The 18,976-nt window shown below is 54.3% G+C and overlaps 1 protein-coding gene across 1 annotated transcript in view; it reads right to left on the reverse strand.

Moving 5' to 3' along the window:
- The window catches only part of CDH22 (cadherin 22), a 64,025-nt gene that overhangs the window by 7,777 nt on the left and 37,272 nt on the right, over nucleotides 1-18,976 (reverse strand). The window contains exons 7-9 of the mRNA XM_037499747.1: nucleotides 12,571-12,707; nucleotides 1,199-1,320; nucleotides 970-1,087 (exon numbers count right to left, since the gene is read on the reverse strand). Of these exons, the coding sequence (XP_037355644.1) occupies nucleotides 970-1,087; nucleotides 1,199-1,320; nucleotides 12,571-12,707 (377 nt within the window). The remainder of the gene's footprint in view (nucleotides 1-969; nucleotides 1,088-1,198; nucleotides 1,321-12,570; nucleotides 12,708-18,976) is intronic.

Raw genomic sequence — 18,976 nt, forward strand, 5'->3', positions numbered from 1 at the left:
CTTCCCAGACCACTTCATTTAAACAAATTCTATTCTTACCCTACTTTATTTTTCATGGTTTCATTTAACACATTTTATTGAACAGCTACTATGTGCCAGGCACTGCTTAGGTACACTTACTATGTGTCCATCACTGAGCAAAATAAAGTCCAGACTTATGGAGACTGCATTATTTACCCCACCAGTTATCATCCTCAACTGTTTGTTTCATTTCTGTCTCCCCTCACTAGAATGTGAACTCCCTGAGGGCAGGGACTTTTGTCCTGTTTGCCACTGTATTTACAGGACAGTGCCTGACACATAGGCACTGTGTTTCAAAAATGCTCAAGAAATAGTCACTGACTGAAGAAAATGATGCACTCGAGGTGCTAACAGTCTACCTTAGCAGCCCACCTCGTTGGGCCACCTGGCTTTCGGTGGTGGCAGGCATTATAGCCCCATTTTACAGGTGAGGAAACTGAGGCCTAGTGAGGTACAGGCCTGACTCCCTACATGACCCCAGGCAGATCCCTTATCCTTTTGTTCATTTGGCAGGTGGCAGTGACCTGTTTTATCACCTGCAAAATGGTGGGGAGCGGGGAGAAACCTACCTCCATGGTGGCCATGAGGATGCAAAAGGGAATGTGAGTGGGCTAATGCTCTCTTTAACCTGAAGGGCAGGAGTGTGTACACAGACTGGAACCAGGGGTGCTTTCTACCTAAGAGTGTGTCCCCCACATTCCTCCTCTCTGTATCTTTCCATTTGCTGTTCTCCATCCTTGGGTTGCCTAGCTGGCTACCCTCTCCCAACCCACCCTCCCCAGCCCATGGCTGGGTGACAGCTCCAGCTTGGCCCAGAATGTTTGATCTCGGATCTAACCCTGGCTCTCTGTGTACCTCAGTCTCTCATCCATAATATGGGAAGGGAGCAAGGGAGGCTAGGCCCCTCCCTCCATGCATCCTAGGATTTGGGGTTCAGAAGAAGCTCACCTTGGATGTCAAGTAGAGAGAAATGAGGGTTGCTGGGAGCTTCAGGCACCAGGCGGAAATAGAAGCGGTGCCCGCCTTGGGGCTCGTCTCTGTCCACCACGCTGATGGTCTGGATGAGCTGAAGGGTGAGCAGGGAGCTGATGGTGAGGCTGACCCCCTCTGGGCCTAGGTGGAGGGTGCCCCTGGCCAGTCCTGGCTGCCACCCCAGCCCCCAGCCCCTCAGTGGTACCTGGCCTGGCTTGGCATCCTCACATACAGCTGCCTCGTAGGGGGTAGCCAGCTCCGGGGGATTGTCATTCACATCCAGGATTCGGATCCTTAGGGAGGCCCGGGAGAGCTGGGCATGATTGTCTGTAACAGGAGCACAGGAGTCGGGTGAGGGCTATCAAGGGTGAGATCTAGGATAAGATCTGCTGCCAGGATAAGATCACTCAGGGGGGTCATACTGAGAGATCTGTGGGTTCATGAAACTGATACTAAGACCAGGACAGAGGATGCCTGGCATGAGTGGGTCATCTTCACCATAACCATCCTCACCACCATTGCTATCACTACCACCATCGGATTGTCACTGTAACCGTCTCTGTTACTGTCACTATTGCCATCACCACCATTGGCACTGGTATTACACCATTGGCATCGACATTACACCATTGGCATCATCACCAGAACCTCAACCGCCATAATCCCCAGTGCCAGTCCACTGCCATCACCAATGCCACCACCATCTCCACCATTACTGCCTTCACCGACACCATCATTACTCACAGCACTTCCACCATTCAGCCATTACCACCCTTAACATCAGCGGTGTCACCGCCACCAACATAACCTCCAGCGACATAACCACCTTCTCCTGGGCCAGAATTACTGCCACCTCCACCACCCTGTCCGCCAGGACCACCTCCATCATCTCTACTACCATCGCCACAAACTCTAAGGCAATCACTGTTACCATCACCGATACCACTATTTCTACCACAACTGCCATGACCAGCCCCACCGTCAGTACCATTACGGCCCCCCCATAGTCACCCTTAGCCCCATCACATCCCCAACAACATTCTCATCAATATTGCATCACCACAGAGTGCAGAGATTGAGCCTGCGGCATCCACTTGCATTATTTCAAGTATGCTTGCAGAAATCCTGTGGTTTGGTACAATTTGTATCCCATACTGCAGCAGAGAAACTAAAACATGGAAACGTTTAAATTGGTCAGCTGGCGACTGAACGCCAAAGCCTGTGTTTTTTTGAGACCCGATGCTAGGAGGGCAGGACAATCCACCAGAGGTGGGTCGGGACCAGGGTTCTCAGAAAACTATGAGGTACCCACTCTCCTAATTGTGATGTTTCTGAGGTCAGGTATCTGCCTTACTTATCCCTGGAGTCCCCAGCATTGTGGGACAGGGAAGGTCCCCAGCATTGTGGGATAAGGCAAAGTAGGTTCCAATACATTTGTTGACTGAAGGAATGGAGCCTGGAAAGATTCAGATGGACAGAAGCTTGAATTCCAGGCTTGGCTCTGTCCTTGACTTGTGTTTGACCTTGGGTAAGACTTTTCTCACTCTGATACCAGTTTCCATATCTGAAAAATGAACAGAGCGTAGTGATGAAGAGCAAGGCCTCCAGAACCAAGTGGTTCTGGCCTCAACTCTGCTACTCAGTAGCTGTGTAGTCTATGCCAGATGTGTTGACCTCTCCTCAGAGGCCTCAGTTTTCTCACCTGCAACATGGGGCTACTAGTAGCAGATTGGTTAAGAGGACAGATTGGTTAACATCTATAAGGCACTTCAAACTGTGGAAAACACATAGCAAGTGCTATTAAAAAGCAGACATCTTGGGCCTCCCCTGGCACAGTGGTTGAGCGCTGGGCTGCGAAGCTGCGCACAGCCTCTGCAGTGCTGGTTTGATCCCCGGCTGCCGGCGAGGGTCCCACATGGTGCAGCAGACCTCTCCTGCCACCAGCTGCTCCCCTCAGCAGTGTGTTTCGTCAGTCTGCCTGCTCTGCTCCCCACTCTGGCTCTGGTGAATTCTCTCACCCTCCCGCGCTTCTGACTGTACCCAGTGCTTGAATAAATAAATAAATAAATCTTAAAAAATAAATAAATTAACAGACATCTTGAAGGCTCCTCTCAGCAATGATGTGTGACTCCGGGATGTTGGGGTACCTCTTCCTGGCCTATCCTTTCTAAGAAGCATCCCAAATGTTGGCCCATTCTAAACCCCCACCTCCTAGCATTCACTGGCGCCCCACTCTCAGCTACCTTAGCCATGACTGACCTGCCCCACTTGCAGAGCCCTCAAGGATATCCCTTGGGAGGGGAATCGCCGTCCTTCCCAGCAGAGGCTGGGTCTCCCGGGACCGTGCTGGTGGGGAGCTACCTGCAGAACATCCCAGAAGCTTCCAGGCAGCCAGGAACCCTTTGAGTTTTTTGGGGGGTAGGACTGGTCGGCTGCCTCTTCCTCTGATCTCGGGGACCCACTAAATGCTGACTGCAGCTGCTGGCGAGCAGATAAAGGAAGACATGGAGATTGGGAGGCAGGTGCGGCCACCTCCTAAGGGGTCAGGGAAAGGAGGGAGAAGGTGAGTCCTTAATTAACTCCGACCCCTACCCCTCTCTGGAGCGCCCCATAGCCAGGGGCACCTTATCATCTCAGCTCACCCAGATCTGCCGCTTCAGCGATTACAGGGGGCTTTTCCGGGGGCGAGCGATGGGAGTCGTGACTGGGAATGCCGGGTGAGCCGTTATTTTTAAGAGCATGTTGCCCGAGAACTTAAACAGACAGATGGTGGGTGCTTTCGGGGGGAGGAGAGAGGGAGGCCTGCCGCCAGGAGCAGGCACCTCTCTTCCCGCTGAAGCAGAGGGAGGGGGGTGGGCAGGCAGGGTCTGGGTGCCCTTCCTGAGCACCCTCCCCTGCAGAGGGGGCATGCAGGGGCTGGAGGGAAGGCCAGGGCGCTGTGGGCTGGGCTGTGGGCTGGGTGTGTCCCACCTGGCAGGACAGCTCCTGCTGAGCACTGGGTGCACGGATGCTGAGACCCCCACTATTGCCCCATTCCTTTGCATTTTGCCGGCCCACCCCAACTTCCCTCCCTCCCTCCCAACCCCCACCTGGAGCTTTAGTGAAATATGATGGACACAGAACGTTGTGTGAGTTTAGCGGCTTACACAGAGATATTTCGAAATGTTCATCCCAGTCAGGCGAGTCGACATACCCCCATCTCACATCATTCCAATTTCGTTGCTGCCCTACCTTGTCTGCTAAACGTCATGGGCCTGGGAAGTGCTTTGGCAGGAGTAGGCCAGCTCAGGTTGGGGGGGTGGGGGCGGGGACTGGGGGCAGCAGCGTCAGCACTAGAGAGGTGTGTCTGCGCATCACCAAAGTTACCGCCAGCAGATCTGATCCCAGGGGCCCCTGAGTTGGGGGCTGTCTTGAAACCCCCAGGGAGTGGGCCAGCCCTAAGTCAGCATCCAGTGCCCTGGGCACAGGCCAGTGGGTCTTGGGTGGGCTGCACCTTAGAATTACCTGGGAAGCCTTCACGACGACATGGCCGAAGGGGCACCAAAGGAATCTAAGGTGTAGCCACAGGCCTGGGTGACTGGCAGGTGGAGGGGCGCGTCCAACCTGAGGTCTCACATCTGATTGGCTTCCTCCAAAGCCCTCCTGGTCACAGTTAGCATCATTTATAACACTTGATCATAATAATTCCTAATTTTACCACCTTAAATGTTTCTGGTATTAAACAAGAAATCGATCAATTAATTAATTGGCACCTCTGTGCAGGTCTTTCCATTTTATAGCAAACTTTCTTATCTATGACCTCAGTTGATGCTCAAAACAACCCATAAAGGAGATAAGATTAAACCCATTTTGTAGATGAGGAAACTGAGGCTAACTGAGGGGCAGGACTTGCTCAAAGTCACAGGCAAGTCACCAGCAGAACTGGGGTTGGGTCATAGGCCCCCTCATTCTAAGACTTATCTTGGTCTACACACAAAGCAGGGGCCCTCCTCCTGCTGCTCCGACCCAGGCCCGAGCTGACCTCCCTGATGCCCAGCGACAGGTGCCCTCTCCAGGGGCCGTGTCCCCCATGGGTCCCTCCCCCCCTTGGCTTCTCAGTTCAGCTGACTGACATGCAAATTAGTTTAATTATTTCTTCTTCTAAAATAAATTATATTTTGCAGTAGCTGCAATATGTTGTGTCAGGCAAAATTACATTCAATATTTTTAAACTAATTGATGCAGCCTTGAGGAAGGCTGATTGACAGCCCAGAGCTGAGCCGGCCTACAGCCTTAACCGATTCCTAAATTAAAATTAAAAGTGCTTCGGCCGGGTGCTTCCTCCCTGAGCTGGCTCACCGTCCATGGGGGGGGGGGGGTAGCAGGTGGAGCCCTGGGGACTCAAGGACCGAGGAGGCCGGGCAGCTCAGTGGGTGCCCTGGGAGGAGACAGATTTGGGGCAAGAGAATGGCTGTGCAGGTGGGCAGGCCTCTGGCTTCCCTGGGGCCGCAGAGTCTCTTTTGTGTAACAGAAGGGGTTGGACTGAGCAGTTTTGAACTGAGATTTCTGGGTTTTGCTGACAATTACGGATTGAGCATTTCCTTTATATCAAGGGCACAACAATGAACAAGATCAGCATGGTTTCTTGATCTAAGAAGGGATAGATGTTACTCCAGACTGTGAAAATATTTGAGGAAAAAAGGCTCAGGAGCTATGAGAGCAAGGCTCAGGGGGGTCCCACCATGGTGTGGTGCAGGGATGTTTTCCCTGGAGTAAGAGGCCTTTAGGCTGAGATTCAACTAGGAAGCAATCAGGTAGAGGGAAAGGGTGGGCAGGAGTGCTCCAGGGAGTGAGTATAGCATGTGCAAAGGCCCTGGGGTGGTAGGAGAGACTGCAGATGAGACTTGGATCCCTACTAAGGAAGACCCAGCCCCTGGCAGTTACTCACTTGGTATCTGGTCCAAACTGGGTCTTGAGGTTTGGACTGGGTCTTGACCCCCCCCAAACTGGGGGTCAGTGCAAAGGGAAGAGGAGGTGGGGACTGGCCTGGTGACCCTGATAGGACACTCCTAGGAAATTGCTCCTTTCCAGAAGGGCACTTGTTGAGCACCTGCCATGGGCCAGGTCTGCTGCCTCATCCTGTCCACCATTGTGGGAGGTAGTGAGTAGCAGTATTGCTCATTTGCTGATGAGGAAACCAGCTCAGAGAGGTAAAAACCTGCCCAAGGCCTTATCAGGAATAATCATTGAGGCTAAGATTCAGATCTGGGTCTGGTTCCAAACAGAGAATTTCTAACCAACAGAAGGTACGCCTTTCTTGCTGTCTTTAGCTACCAGAATCCTACAAATGTTCCTTCCTCCTCCAGGAAGCTTTCCTTAATTACCCTCTGTGCTGGGTAATCAAAGGATAAGCCTAAGCTGTAGTTGCCCACAGGGCACCCCCTCCCCCCATTCTCCTCCATGAGATCATCCCTCACCCTCTCCCTTTGGCTGTGTTCCAGGTTTGCTCCTTTCCTTCCTTCAGGTCTCTGCCCAGATGTCTTCTTAGAAGGACCTCCCTGGTACCTTTATTTAAATTTGCCCCTTGCCACCCCACCGGGCACTCCCTTCCTGCTTTATTTCTCCCCACCCCTGTGTCCACCACCTGAGCCTGCTCCTCCCCTGCCTACTCCCCAGAAGCAAAGAGCACCCCCTTTCTTTGGTTTACTGCCGTAGCCCAGCCTCATGTGTGAGGCACATAGTAGGTACTTAAACATGCTAGTCAGAGGAGTGGGTTTCATGGCCTCCAGCATCCCTGACTGTGGGGGAGCCCACAGCCTCGTGGGGTTTGCACCCCCTCCAGTACCTCTTCATCTAGGAGCAGTCTAGCTGTGGGACCCTGCTCCTGCCTCGCTCTCTGGACCAAGGTTTTCTCATCAGTAAAAAAGGAATTGGACTCCCAAGTTCTCCTTGACTGCCACTGAGAAAGGAGCCCAGAAGAGAGGGGGTGCAAGAGCGGGAGGGGGAGGAGTGGGGGGGCTGGGCACCAGGAGAGGGAGGCAGCTCAAAGGTCCTCCTTCCTGCTCACAGTGGTGGGGGCAGCGGAGCCGTACCCTCTTCTCTGCTGTCCCCCAGCCCCGCCCCCCTCCCAAGGGAATTAAATTGCATCCAAACACCAGGCTCTGATTAGAGCTGGCCAGCTGGGCAGGAAGATTTATCATCCCAATTACTAGCGGGCCGAGACAAGCAGGCAGGACAGCGAGGGGGCTGGGGGGGGGGTGTGCAGGGCTGTCAGGAGTAGACAACCCACACTCCCTGCCCTGTCCCCACTCACTTCCAGTGGGAATGGGGTTTCGGCGCTACCCCCTTCTCTCTCTCAGGGACTTGGATGGTCTGTTCGACTTCCACTGGAGACTGGAGGTTGTGACCTTGTAGGGGGGCATTGGGTCCTCCAAGAGGTGGGGGCGGACTTCTCACTGAAGTAGGGATCTGGGAGTCAGGGGTGTGGGAGAAAGTTTTCTTTCCTAGGGCTGAGCTGGTTCTGATGTTCCAGACTGTTCTAGAGAAGTCTCCATGGGCACCACAGAATCTCTGTTCCCACTGATGTTAAGTACTTAGGTGGCACAGGGTCTCCGGAGTTACCCAGTCCTAGTGGAGTCCAGGTCTGATTTGCACACCATCTGAGTGATGGGGCACTCACTGCCCCCCCCAAGCACCCCTTCCATGCAGGCTGTGCTGAGCCTCTTCCCCAGCCCCCTGTCGCTTGCTGGGGGCCGTCATCGTCCTGCCCTGGCAGCACCCCAGCACAGCTGAGTCTGAGCCTCTCTCCATTCTCCAGCTCTAGGCTGGACCACCTCCCACAAGGACCTGACTGAATGTTGGGGTCTGCATGTCTGACCATGCGAGGAGGCTGCGTTGGCTCCCTGTGGCCTCCAGGAGAAGGCCGGCTCCTCACTGGACATCTGGACATCCGAGGCCCCGCTGCCAGCTCACTTCATCTCCAGTGCTTCTGCCACCCCCATCTCGGCCACACCCACTCTCTCTGGTCTCAGGATGGGCAGGAGACTTCCAGGGCTCAGGTCTATGCGTGCATCTGCCAGGGGCACGCAAAACCCCTTCCCTCAGCCTTTGAGACCCAACTCAGATGTCCCCTTCTCTGGGAGAGATTTCCTGCTGCTCCTCCCCCTGGGCAGACAAGTCCTGCCCTGACCTCCCAAGTGTCTCTGGCCCCTTTACTTCCTCTCCATGCTGTCACTGACTATTGACAAGCCTCTTCCCTGCCCACCCGTGTGCTCCCAAGATCAGCAGCCAAGCCTCGACTACCATTGGGTCCCAGTGCCCAGCAACCAGTTTACCACCAGATCCCAGCCTCCATCAGGTAAGTGGGTGACAAGAGGCCCCCAGAAAACCACTGGCTGAGTGGGGGTGTCCTTCTGAGCACTCTGCAGCTCCCACCCCACGGCAGCCCCTCACTCCCATCCCTGCTCCTTCCTCCAGCCTCCTCAGTCCCCCTTTGGTGTCCTCCTAAGGAGCTCTGGGCTGGGAGTCACCTGTAGACTTGGGCAGCTTGCTTCCCTTCCTTGGGCTCAGTCTCCCCAGGCAGGGAATGGGCTGGGGGCTCAAGTCCATCACCTCCAACATCCTGTCCCCTCAGAGTCTCTCCCCAGCTGTGTGCAGCGCGCACTGCGCCTCCCCACCACGACGGTGCCTGACAGGGGATGCTGTGTATACAGCAGTCGCATGATATAAAGCATTCGGCATGATGCTGGCAGAGTGTAAGCTTCAAATAAATGGAAGCGGCCATTATTAATCATTATTACCTCACAGAGATCCAGTATGTGCCATTTTATAGATGAGAAAACTAAGACAATCAGAGGAGGCGCGACCCGTCCCAACTCCCCCTGGCGGGAAGCATGTGGCTTGATCCGGTTCTTCTCTACCATGCCAGCCCGCCAAGCCCAGTTATCCAGCCCTTATGCACATATTTACACACGCCTGCTGTGCACTAGATATGGGGTGAGGGCTGCCCATACAGAGGAGCCCCTGCCTTCATGGCAGCTACAGTTTCCTGGGAAAGACAGCCGTGAACTAAACACGCAAATGCATGCAAACACACAGCGTGCTCAATGATATCAAGGAAAAATCAGGGTGCCCTGAGACAACTTGGCCTGGGGTGACCCAGATGCAAAGCTTCCAGCTAATGTGGTTAACTCTTTGCTGGCTGGGCAGCTCGCTAGCACCCCTCCAGACCCGCTTAGGGGTGACAGCCCTGGAAGAGGATACTGACACAGCCTGCTGGTGTCCTCACCCCGGTGTTGGCTTCCAAGTCCCCCCGTCTCTTTGAAGACTGTCCCTTTACAACTGCCCTTTCCACCGAAAGATTCAGACACAAATTGTACTTTAAATTCAATATTGGTCATTAATATTTCATGATTACAAAACGTTAAAGATAATGTCAGTGGAAGGAGCATCTGCATGGGCAGAATGGATGACTCAGAAGTTCGGGGAGAGGGGAGCCGGCATACTAAGTGGCTCGGGAGTCTTTGAGGTAATCCAGGATGACAGGCGGCGGCTCCTGGCTGAGTGCTACATTCTCCGAGGTGCTCGCAAGGCTCCGCTGCTGTGTATAAATATTTCCCCTCTGATTCTTGTCACCTCATGTTTGTTACACCCAGAGCAGGCAGGACTGCTGTGACCCCATGAGCGTCCCCTGTTTCTGGGGAAGCCAGATGGACGCGGCAGCCGGGGGGGCACCCATGGGCATTGCACTTGGGGCTTCGGCTGGCCGCTGGGGTCGGGTTCTGAGCCCTGACTCTGCCTGGGCTCGCTCTGTGGGACCTTCGCTGTACCTCCCAGAGCCTGTTCCCTCATCTATAAAGTGGGGGTGCTAACTTTGCTCTTATCTCATGAAGATGTCAAGAAGCAGGAGTGGGTGGATTATTTGGGACACCCCTGGCTTCATGCCTGGTATCAAGGAAATATGACTCGAGGGACATCAGGGTAGAAGCCTGGATCTGGAGTCAGACAAGCTGGGGCTGGGGCTGTGGACAAAAGAACGTCCCTCTCCTAGTCTCAATGTCCTCGCCCACACACTGGGCCCAGTGGCGGAAGTCACCCTTCAGGTGGGAAGATTCAGTAACTTCAGCACTGTAACCTGCCTGGCACAGACAGTGCTTCAGTCAAGTGCAGTGTCAAGACCAAGAGATACCAATCATTGAGCACTTATTGAGTACTGGGCTAAGTTCTTCCCATGCATTATCCCAATTAACCCTCCCACCAGCACACTGAAGGGGAATCATTCATTTTCCCTGTGATTAATATCCAGGGGGAGGGCTGGGCAGAGTTGCGAATGGCAGCTCAGAAAAGGCAATGTGTACCCCAGCAGTCAGCCCTCCTTCAGACGCTCATCTCTTCCGCACACTCCCAGTCATTGCTGGGGATCGGCGTGTGGGCTGGGGTAAGCCTCAAAGAGCAGTGAGGGCAGAAAAGAGAGGCGAGTCACCCAGTGATGCTGTCGAGAGAACTGGGCAAGTCTTCTAACTCTGCGAGCCTTGATTTTCCTTCAGTAAAATGGGCGCTGACCGTTTCTGATCATGATTCAATAAAAGCATGTTCTAGAAAGCATCTGGCCCAGAATATGTATCAGGAAACACCATACAATGTTTGGGGGGGAGAGTCTCCCCCACATTCTTTCTCCTGTAAAGTGGCAGTGTTACAGACTTTGTATGCTGCTCTAGCGACTTTCTAGAAGGGACCCACTGGGTAGAAGCACAATGCTTAACCCAGAGAGGACCTTGCTAGCGGTGGGATGTCAGGCGGTGTGACAGGCTGGTGGGGGAGATGTATTGTGGGCAGAGGCGGAGGCATCTCTGCCCAGCAGCTAGGCCAGTCCCCTGGCTGCACAGGGAACAGGTTCAGGGGGGCAAGCAGGGGGAGCGATCTTCCCCCCGAGTCCAGCCGCCACTTCCTCTCCAGCCACCTTTGTTATCTCCCTTTCATGTGGTGGAGGAGTGGATTCAAAGGCTCCTGAGCAGCAGGCACTGAGGTTTCAGCCAGCTTTGTATTTTCTTTTAAACTGAAGTTGAAAGAGACAAGGGAACTTCAGCCTAGGGACTTCCTCGGCCAGCCGGAATGGGCCGGCGGGGTCTGCAAAGTGGGAGGGCGCCAGCAGGGAGAGGAGGAAGAAGGCGGTGGGTGGGCAGGCAGGGGCAGGAGGGTGGGGCGGGGTGGAGGCCAGTGTGAATGTCCACCGCTGGAGGCTCTGAGACTGAGTAGTCTTGTCCTGGTTCCTTGCTGGAGCTTTGCTGGCTCCAGAGACCCTGAGCTGGCAGGGTAGGGGCTGGGCAAGCAGGCTGGGCAGTGCCAGTGTGGCTGTGGTTACTGAGGTTGGAGATAGCCCTGGACCCGCACGCTCCCCTCTCCTGGCGCTCCATGAACCCCTGCTCCCAGCTTCTTACCTCCAAGGCCTCCTTTACCTGGACCTCATGTCTCTGGGCCCTCCTCCCCAGCTCATCCTCCTCAGCTGCACCAAACACACACACACACACACACACACACACACACACACACACACTCACACTCACTCTCTCTCTCTTGCTCAAGCTCTCTCTCTCTCTGTCTCTCTCTGTCTCGTGGAACGCAGGTCAAGTACTTGGAAGTTGTCCCTTTCCAACTCCCACCTGCGCATCACCCTGTCAGCTGGCCCTGTTGGCTCTGTCTACGGTCCTTCTCCCAAAACCAAGCCCTCATCGCACCTCCTCCGTTGCCAGGGCCTCTGTCATGACTTCCTGACACTACCCCATTAAGCTCCTAGCTGAGCCCTCTTTCTCTCTCAGGCCCCAAATAACATCTATTCTCAATGCATCGGCCAGAAGTATCCTCTCAGGCAGTGCCTCCTCCGCTCAATCCACCCCCCCACGCCCGCCCGCCCAGGGGCTCCCATCTCATTTGAAGTTCAAAGACCCTACAATGGCTGATCCTCTACCCTTGCCAAACACACAAGCCTCCTTGCTGTTTCTCCAACATGCCAGGCAAACTACCACCTCAGGGCCTTTGCACAGGCTGTTTCCTCTCCTTGGAACACTCACCCCTCAGAGCTCAGCATGACTCCCTCACTGAATTGAAGTCTCTCTTGAAATGTCTTCTTGGAGGTGCCTTCCCACAAGAGAACCAGCACCTGCTTTCTCCCAACCCTCGTCCCCCACCATTTCCTTCCCAGTTTTTTTCTTAAATTAGTGCTTAACATCACCCGACATACTATGTGCACCTTTCTCTACCTCTCTTGATGGTCTAGCCCTCCCCCATTAAGACAGGAGCTTGTCTGTCTTGAGGGCTGTATCTTCAATCTCTAAAAAGAAGGCCTGGTGTGTAACAAGTGCTCAATAAATACTGAGAGAAGAAAGCCAGCCCAAGACTGGCTCTGCGCTTTCGGCTCACGATCCTTCCCGGAGCCCTGCACCTGCCCATCAGTTTTTGCAGCGCCCCACCCCCAACACTGTACAGTGTCTTATGTTTTGCCCCGCCCACACCATGTAGCCCCTCCCCCATGGGCTTTGTCAGAGGCCCCGCCTCCAGCTTTGCCCCTCAGGTATGTATCAGCCCCGCCCCGTCCCGGCTCACCCGCCTCCATGGCCAGCACCGTGATGTTGTGCCAACCGGCCGTCTCGCGGTCCAGGCCCTTGCCCGTCACGATGGCGCCTGTGTCTGCATCGATATCAAAGATCTGGTCCAAATCAGAGTCACGGTCGATGGCGTACCTGCGGGAGTAGGGCAGGGCTGATTGAAGGTGCCCTGGCACCAGGTGGAGACTGTGCCCTGGCCCCCTGCCCCACCCATGAAAGGCACCACCTGACAGCAAGACACAGGAGTAGACAGGGGTCCAGCTTGCCTCTTAGCCACACTGGGTCCTGCTGTGTGACATGAACCGCTCTCAGATTCTGAGCCTCAGTTTCCTCAACCAGGCGACTGGGGAGGGAGGCTGATAATTTGTACCTCAAAGTTGTAAGGGATGGAAGGAGGCAACGTGCTTGGAACAGAGTTAGCATTCTCTGGTTATCCAATTCTTATCTTTCTATAAAAGGTGGCCCCAGAATTGGGCCTGAGAAGGTGGAACAGAAGGTGTCAAGGCCAGGCAGTGAGAACCCTGTGGGTGAGAGCTATTCAGAGAATGCCAAATGGTGCAAGATGGCTGGACCTGGAAGTGGGGAGAGTTAGGCGCCAGGACTCCAAGAGCGAGGCCCAGGATTTAGGGATTTGGCGTGCACTGGGGAGCCAAGCGGAATTTTGAGCAGCAGGGAGAGGTTTGGCTTTGGAGGCTGGTGGCTGGGCAGGCCGGCCCCAGGCCCAGCTGAGCAAATGTCTTGCCGAAGAGATCTGGGGGGATGGCTGCCGGCCCCTCCTTGTCTGCGCAGCACGAGCGAGCTAATCTGCAGCTTTTCAGTTGCCTTGTGAAAAAGCCCTTTGTTCCGCCTTCTTCCCAGGCCTTTGTGCAGCGGTTTCAGGCCTGAAAGGCCCGTGTCCAACACATGTCTCGGGCGGCTGCGGCCCAGAGAGGCCAGCTCCTGCCGCCGCTTCCCCACGCTGATAATGCGGGTGGGGGCTGGGGGTGCATTGCCAGGCTGCGTGGCCACAGAGGCCTCAGAAGCCAAGCAAGGGCTCATTGTACAGCAAGACAAAGGCGCTTGGTGGAGCAGGGCTCAGTCTCAACCACTGGACCCCTCCGGGCAGGAGGAAAAGCCCTTCCCTCTCCAACCAGAGTGGGAACCGGTGGCCCAGGGAGGCAGGACACCAGAAACAGGCCCTGTTGGGGGCCCAGGATCCTGAGATGACCCTTCAGGGGGGCCTTAGTTGCGTTGTCTAACCTCTCTGGACTCAGTTTCCTGATCCGCTGAATGGGGATAATGACACGGAGGGGAATGGGAACCTGAGAGCTGCCAAAGCCGGCCTGGAATCCTGCTGCACGATCGATCCATCTACCCGACTGCCCTTGGATAAGTCACTGGATCTCCTTGGTCTTTGTTGCCTTTCTGGAAGAGATGTGGGTATGAGCTTCACACTGGTGTGGGCTAGTGGAGGTGGTGCTCAGGTCTGGGCACAGGTGACAGCCCTTCTTGACCCATTTTCTGATGTGCAGGAGGTGAAGGTGTGTGGCACACTGCCAAGGGCCATGCACAGGGATGTGGTGGGCATTTCAGCTGGTCCCACAAGTCCCCAGTTTAATGCTCCTTCTTGCCTTCAAGCTGCTAACCCCACATCCTTCTGGTCCCTGACCAGCTGAGGTCCTCGGTGAAAGATGATAATTCCTCTCCTTAACACAGTTTGCAGAGCGATTTTCCTCCAGCCATCCATTCATTCCTATATACCTAAACACTGGGCGCCTTCTCTGTGCTGCGCCCTGGGCATAAGGAAAATGACAGGCCCCTGCCTGACATCCTGGAGACAGATGTGACCCCTGTTTTGCAGATGAAGACTCTGAAGTTCAGAGCGCCTAGGGCATAGGGCTGCCAAGTGTGGAAGTGCGGGTTATGTAAGGCACAAAATTACGAGGCTGAATGGCGGTGGAGTGGGGTGAAGTCCAGCTAGTGTTCTGTTTGCCAACGTGCATCCCAGACCAGGGAGTATCTTCTCAAAGGGAGGCCTGTTTCTTATTTACACAAAGGGCTGCACAGGGAAGGTCACAGAATTGGAATTTGTATCTAGATTTGAGACTCAATACCCACAGTTTTTCTAGCTTGTTGAATCATCCAAAGCTGCACAGCAGGAGACCAGGCCCCCTGTCTCCAGCATGGCCCGTTGGGATCTGAAGGAGGAGTGTCGTCTCGGCTGGAAGGAGCCATGGACACCCCCTTCTGCTTTTATAGGTGGGATGACAGAGCAAAGACGCAGCCTAGGCCTCCTGACGCTGGGTCAGGGCTGGGCGCGAGGCAGGGTTTGTGGGAAGGTGCCCACCGCCTTCTTGCTTCTCCTGCCCACTCTATTCAGATCTCTCTCCTCGTTCTCCCTTCTCCTTCCAGATTGTCTCTTTTGTTCCCTCCAGGAGGCGAAGGGGCGGGCTGGCATCTAAGTGGAGGCAGCTGTTCCCAAGGCCGTGGGGTGGGGGGCTGAGGGGACCCGCCATTAGCCAGCTAAAGACTTAAGGCTGCAGGTCACTGTGGCTGGCTGATCCCAGGTGGTTTTGTTCCAGATCAGGGAGCCATCGAGTGAGTGGGAGGGAGAGCTGGAAGGGGCAAGGAAGCTTGGCCCGGTAAACAGAGGGGGCAGGGGAGCGGCTTGTGCACCTCACGTGTAGGGGCACGAGTTGTGTGGTCTGTGTTGCGGGTGGAAAGTGTGTGGCTTGAATATGTGTGTGTGTATGTATGTGTGTGTGTGTCTGTATGCGCGTGTGTGACTATGTTGTCGTTGGAAGAGCAAAGCTGTGGGTCTGGATTCAAATCCACGTTGACTACAGACAAATCACTTCTGTCTTTGAGCCTTAATTTTCAGCACAGTAGAGAAAAACAATCTACTTTGCAAGTTGTTGGGAGGATTAAATGTCTAGCTGGAGGATAAGGTGCCTAACTGAGTTCTAGGAGAATTATTCCATGAGTGAGAACTATTGTTATTCTAATTATCATTCAGAAATGTCTGGCCAGGGTGACAGAGGAGTCTCCCCAACACATGTGTGGCCTGTGTGCTGGGGATGGGACGCACCACAAATCAGGTATGGATGGCAGAGCTCTGCCTGAGAAGGACAGGAGGCAGTTGTGGGTCCAGAAGATTCTTCTCAAATCTCTCCCTGCTATTTCTCATTGGGTCAGCCAGGACCTGCAGGGCAGGAAGGGGAACCAGAGCACATGTGGGTGGAAGGGCATAGTGAGAATATGTGGACATGTTTCCACTAATGTGTGTGTTCATGTGCTCATGTGTGTGCACATGTGGGGGGAGGTAGTGAGGGGGGTGCCTGGGGCTGGTGGTCAGGAGTGTGGATCTGGTGCCCATCTGCCTAGGTCCGATCTAGCTGTATGACCTTGGGCAAGTCACTGAATCTCTGTTCTTCACTGTCCTCCTCTTAAAAATAGAAATAATAATAACACTACCTACAGGATGGTTGTGAGATTAGACAGTGAGTACAGACACAACGCTTAGATCACCACGCACCTGCCATGTGATATGCAGATTAGCTCTTATTTTCATTTGCCAGGCAAGACCCTGTGCTAGGCCCTGGTAAGAGTTTTACAAGCAAGTGCTTCTCAAATCCCCCTGGGTGATGTCATCACCCCCATTTCACCAATGAGGAAACTGAGCCTTAGAGGAGCCAGGTGCCTGGCCCTGGGTCAGCAGGGTTTGGTAGAGTCAGGTCCCCAGCCCATGTCTGTCCAGAGCCCCAAGTCCAAGCACCCTCCCAAGGGCAGCCTGGTGCACCTGCTGGCTCTCCCACATGCCACCATCTACACACAAAGCTGCTGTTGTCAAGGTTAGGTGGGGAGCAGGGAGGGCACGTCTGCCTGGCTTGGGTGAGCGTGTAGTTTTCCTCCACATAATTACGTGCATAACAATGGCGGAGGGCTGCAGGCTCGCTGGTGCCTAGGCCTCCGGAGGTGCCTGTGTGCGGCTCGTGTACATACTCTTGCAGCTGGCTGGACTGTAGCCCCCAACCAGGGTCCAAGTGGGGGCATCTGTTTAGATACAAAAGGGACTGCCCCCCACAAAGGAATTCCTCTGCTCACTCCACCCTGTCTGTAAATCTTCCTTTCAGGCACACAATTAAGCCCACACATGATACCCGGAAAATTGTATGTAGTTAGTCTTGGTTGCAGAGTGAAGGGGTGTCCAGACACAGAAAAATGATAATGTCCATTTTCTGAAGGCCTACTCTGTGCCAAGTACTTAATCCTCCCTCTAACCCTGGGAGAACTGAGCATGGAATCTGGTACATAGTAGACATTTCATAGCTTTTTTTTTTTTTAATGAACGAATGACACAGGGACTAGCACCGTGCCCATTTTGGGAAAATTGAGGCTTGGAGCCGGTATAGTGATTTTCCCACAATTCTACCACTGAGCCAGGATCCAAACACAGGCCTTCTTTGATTCCCCAGCCCGGTGCTTTCTGCTGCAGCTCTTCATGGAGTATTGGGAGGAAATTAAATGCCCCTCTCTGGCCCTTAAGGTTCAAAGGAGACTCATGACAGGCTGGGGTGGGGAGGACATTGGCTTAGCTGATAAATGGCCAGTCTATTTGCAAGACTGTGTAGCCCAGAGAGGCCTGTCTGAGCACTCACCTTCCTCCCTCCACAGCCTTCCAAGCCTCCCCACTGCCTCAGGAGGAAGTCTTACTCCTTCCAGCTTGTCCCCAAATGTCCCTCTAACCTGATCTCCCCTAGTCCCTGTGACGTGAGCTCATCTAGCTGATCTCCCAGTTCCTGAACTTGACCTCCAGGCTCCAGGATTCTGTCGTGTTAGATGGCCACCGTCCTGCCCTGGAGCTCCCTCTAACCATTCCAAACTCATCTTCTTTGTCTTTGCTTGGGGCACCTGGGGGAGCCTGTGCTTGCCCCCAGAGCTCCTTAGTCCTCAAGCCCCTGACTCAACCCAGGCCCACACAGACCTCGATCTCCCATCAGACTCGCTCACGAAGGACCAACCTACTCCTTGCCCAGGTGGGACTCATCTCTGCCTCCTGGATAGGGGAGGGTGTGGCCCACATTCTAGAACAGCACAACCGCAAAGAGGGAAAGAGGAAGGGATGAAATGGGTGAGCTGGACTCCAGAAACAATCATGGGCTATATCCTATTCCTTCCCCTTTCAAGATGAGTGATGTTGAGAAAGTCACTTCTCTCTGACCTTCAGTTTCCTCATCTGTAAACCAAGTATAACATCTCGTGGAGGGGGTGCAAGGCAACAATATGAAGCACATTCTACTCTCCCCAGTACAGGGACCAGGTCTGTATTTCCCAGGTGCCTCCCATGCTAGGTGACCATCTCCTGGGCTACCTCGTCATTTCTAGAACACATCACATTTGTTCCTTCCTTTGCAGGTGCCGTGCCTGCTCCCTGGAATGTTCTTTCCTACTTCTTTGCCTGGTTGGCTTTCACTTATCATTCTGATCTCAGCTCATTTGTCAACTCCTTGACCACTCAATCCACAGTGGCCCCTCAATTCTTCTCCTGTTACTCGGTTTATTTTCTTGCTAGCTCTTATCAGCAAGGATCTCATTTAACCATTTGTGATTGGGGTTAACAAATGTCTAACCACTTGTTGACTGTGTCCTCCCAGAAGGCAAAGTCCTGGCAGGGACCGCTCTTATGACCGCTGTCCTCTTGCCTGGGGCAGTGCTGGACATGACTCAATGCACAGTTGTTGACCAAGTCCAGGACGTGATCCCTAGAACTCGGGAGGGAGCTGGGATGTAAGCTGGGCTCTGGGCAGCTCATGTGGCCAGTGAGGACCCCCCCTTCTGTCTCCCACAGTCCCTCGCTGGCCTCCCATTTCCACGGTTGCCCCCTACAGACTGGATGTGGTCCCCAGCTCTGCCCTTGGCTGAGTCATCTCAGCGTCCCGGCCCTGGCTCAGGGCCGGGCAGGAGGAGGAGTTGGGTAAATGTTTGTGGTGCTAAATTGGACTTGTCTCAAGCGCCTCACTGCCTCCACATCAGAGGAGCCCCAGGGAAAGGGCCAGCAAAGCGAGATGAAAGAAGGTGAGAAGCAGGTTTCAAAGTTGGCCCTTTCAGTGCAGATAAAAGCAGGAGGGAAGGAGCCCAAGGAGGGAAGAGGGAGAGACTGAGAGGGGGTGTGCGGGGTGATTGGAGAGGAGGGGAGCAGACAGGAGCCCTGACCTGGGAGGTAAGGACTGGGGGGCGGGGAGGGGTTACACGGGAGTGGGGGTAGAGAGCTGCCTTCCTTACCTGGGCCACAGTTTCCTGACAAACAGGGTGGTAACATACTCCGGGGAGGGGTCTAGATCTAAGGCCCAGGCTGGGGGGGATGCTGAAAGGCTGTTCCCACAGCCGGGGTGGAAGGGTGCTGGGGAGGTCAGAGGCAGTGGCTG

The sequence above is a fragment of the Talpa occidentalis genome, unplaced genomic scaffold (genome assembly GCF_014898055.3).
Source record: "Talpa occidentalis isolate TD23 unplaced genomic scaffold, MPIMG_talOcc4v2.1 talOcc4.10, whole genome shotgun sequence".
NCBI classification, from domain to species: Eukaryota; Metazoa; Chordata; class Mammalia; order Eulipotyphla; family Talpidae; genus Talpa; species Talpa occidentalis.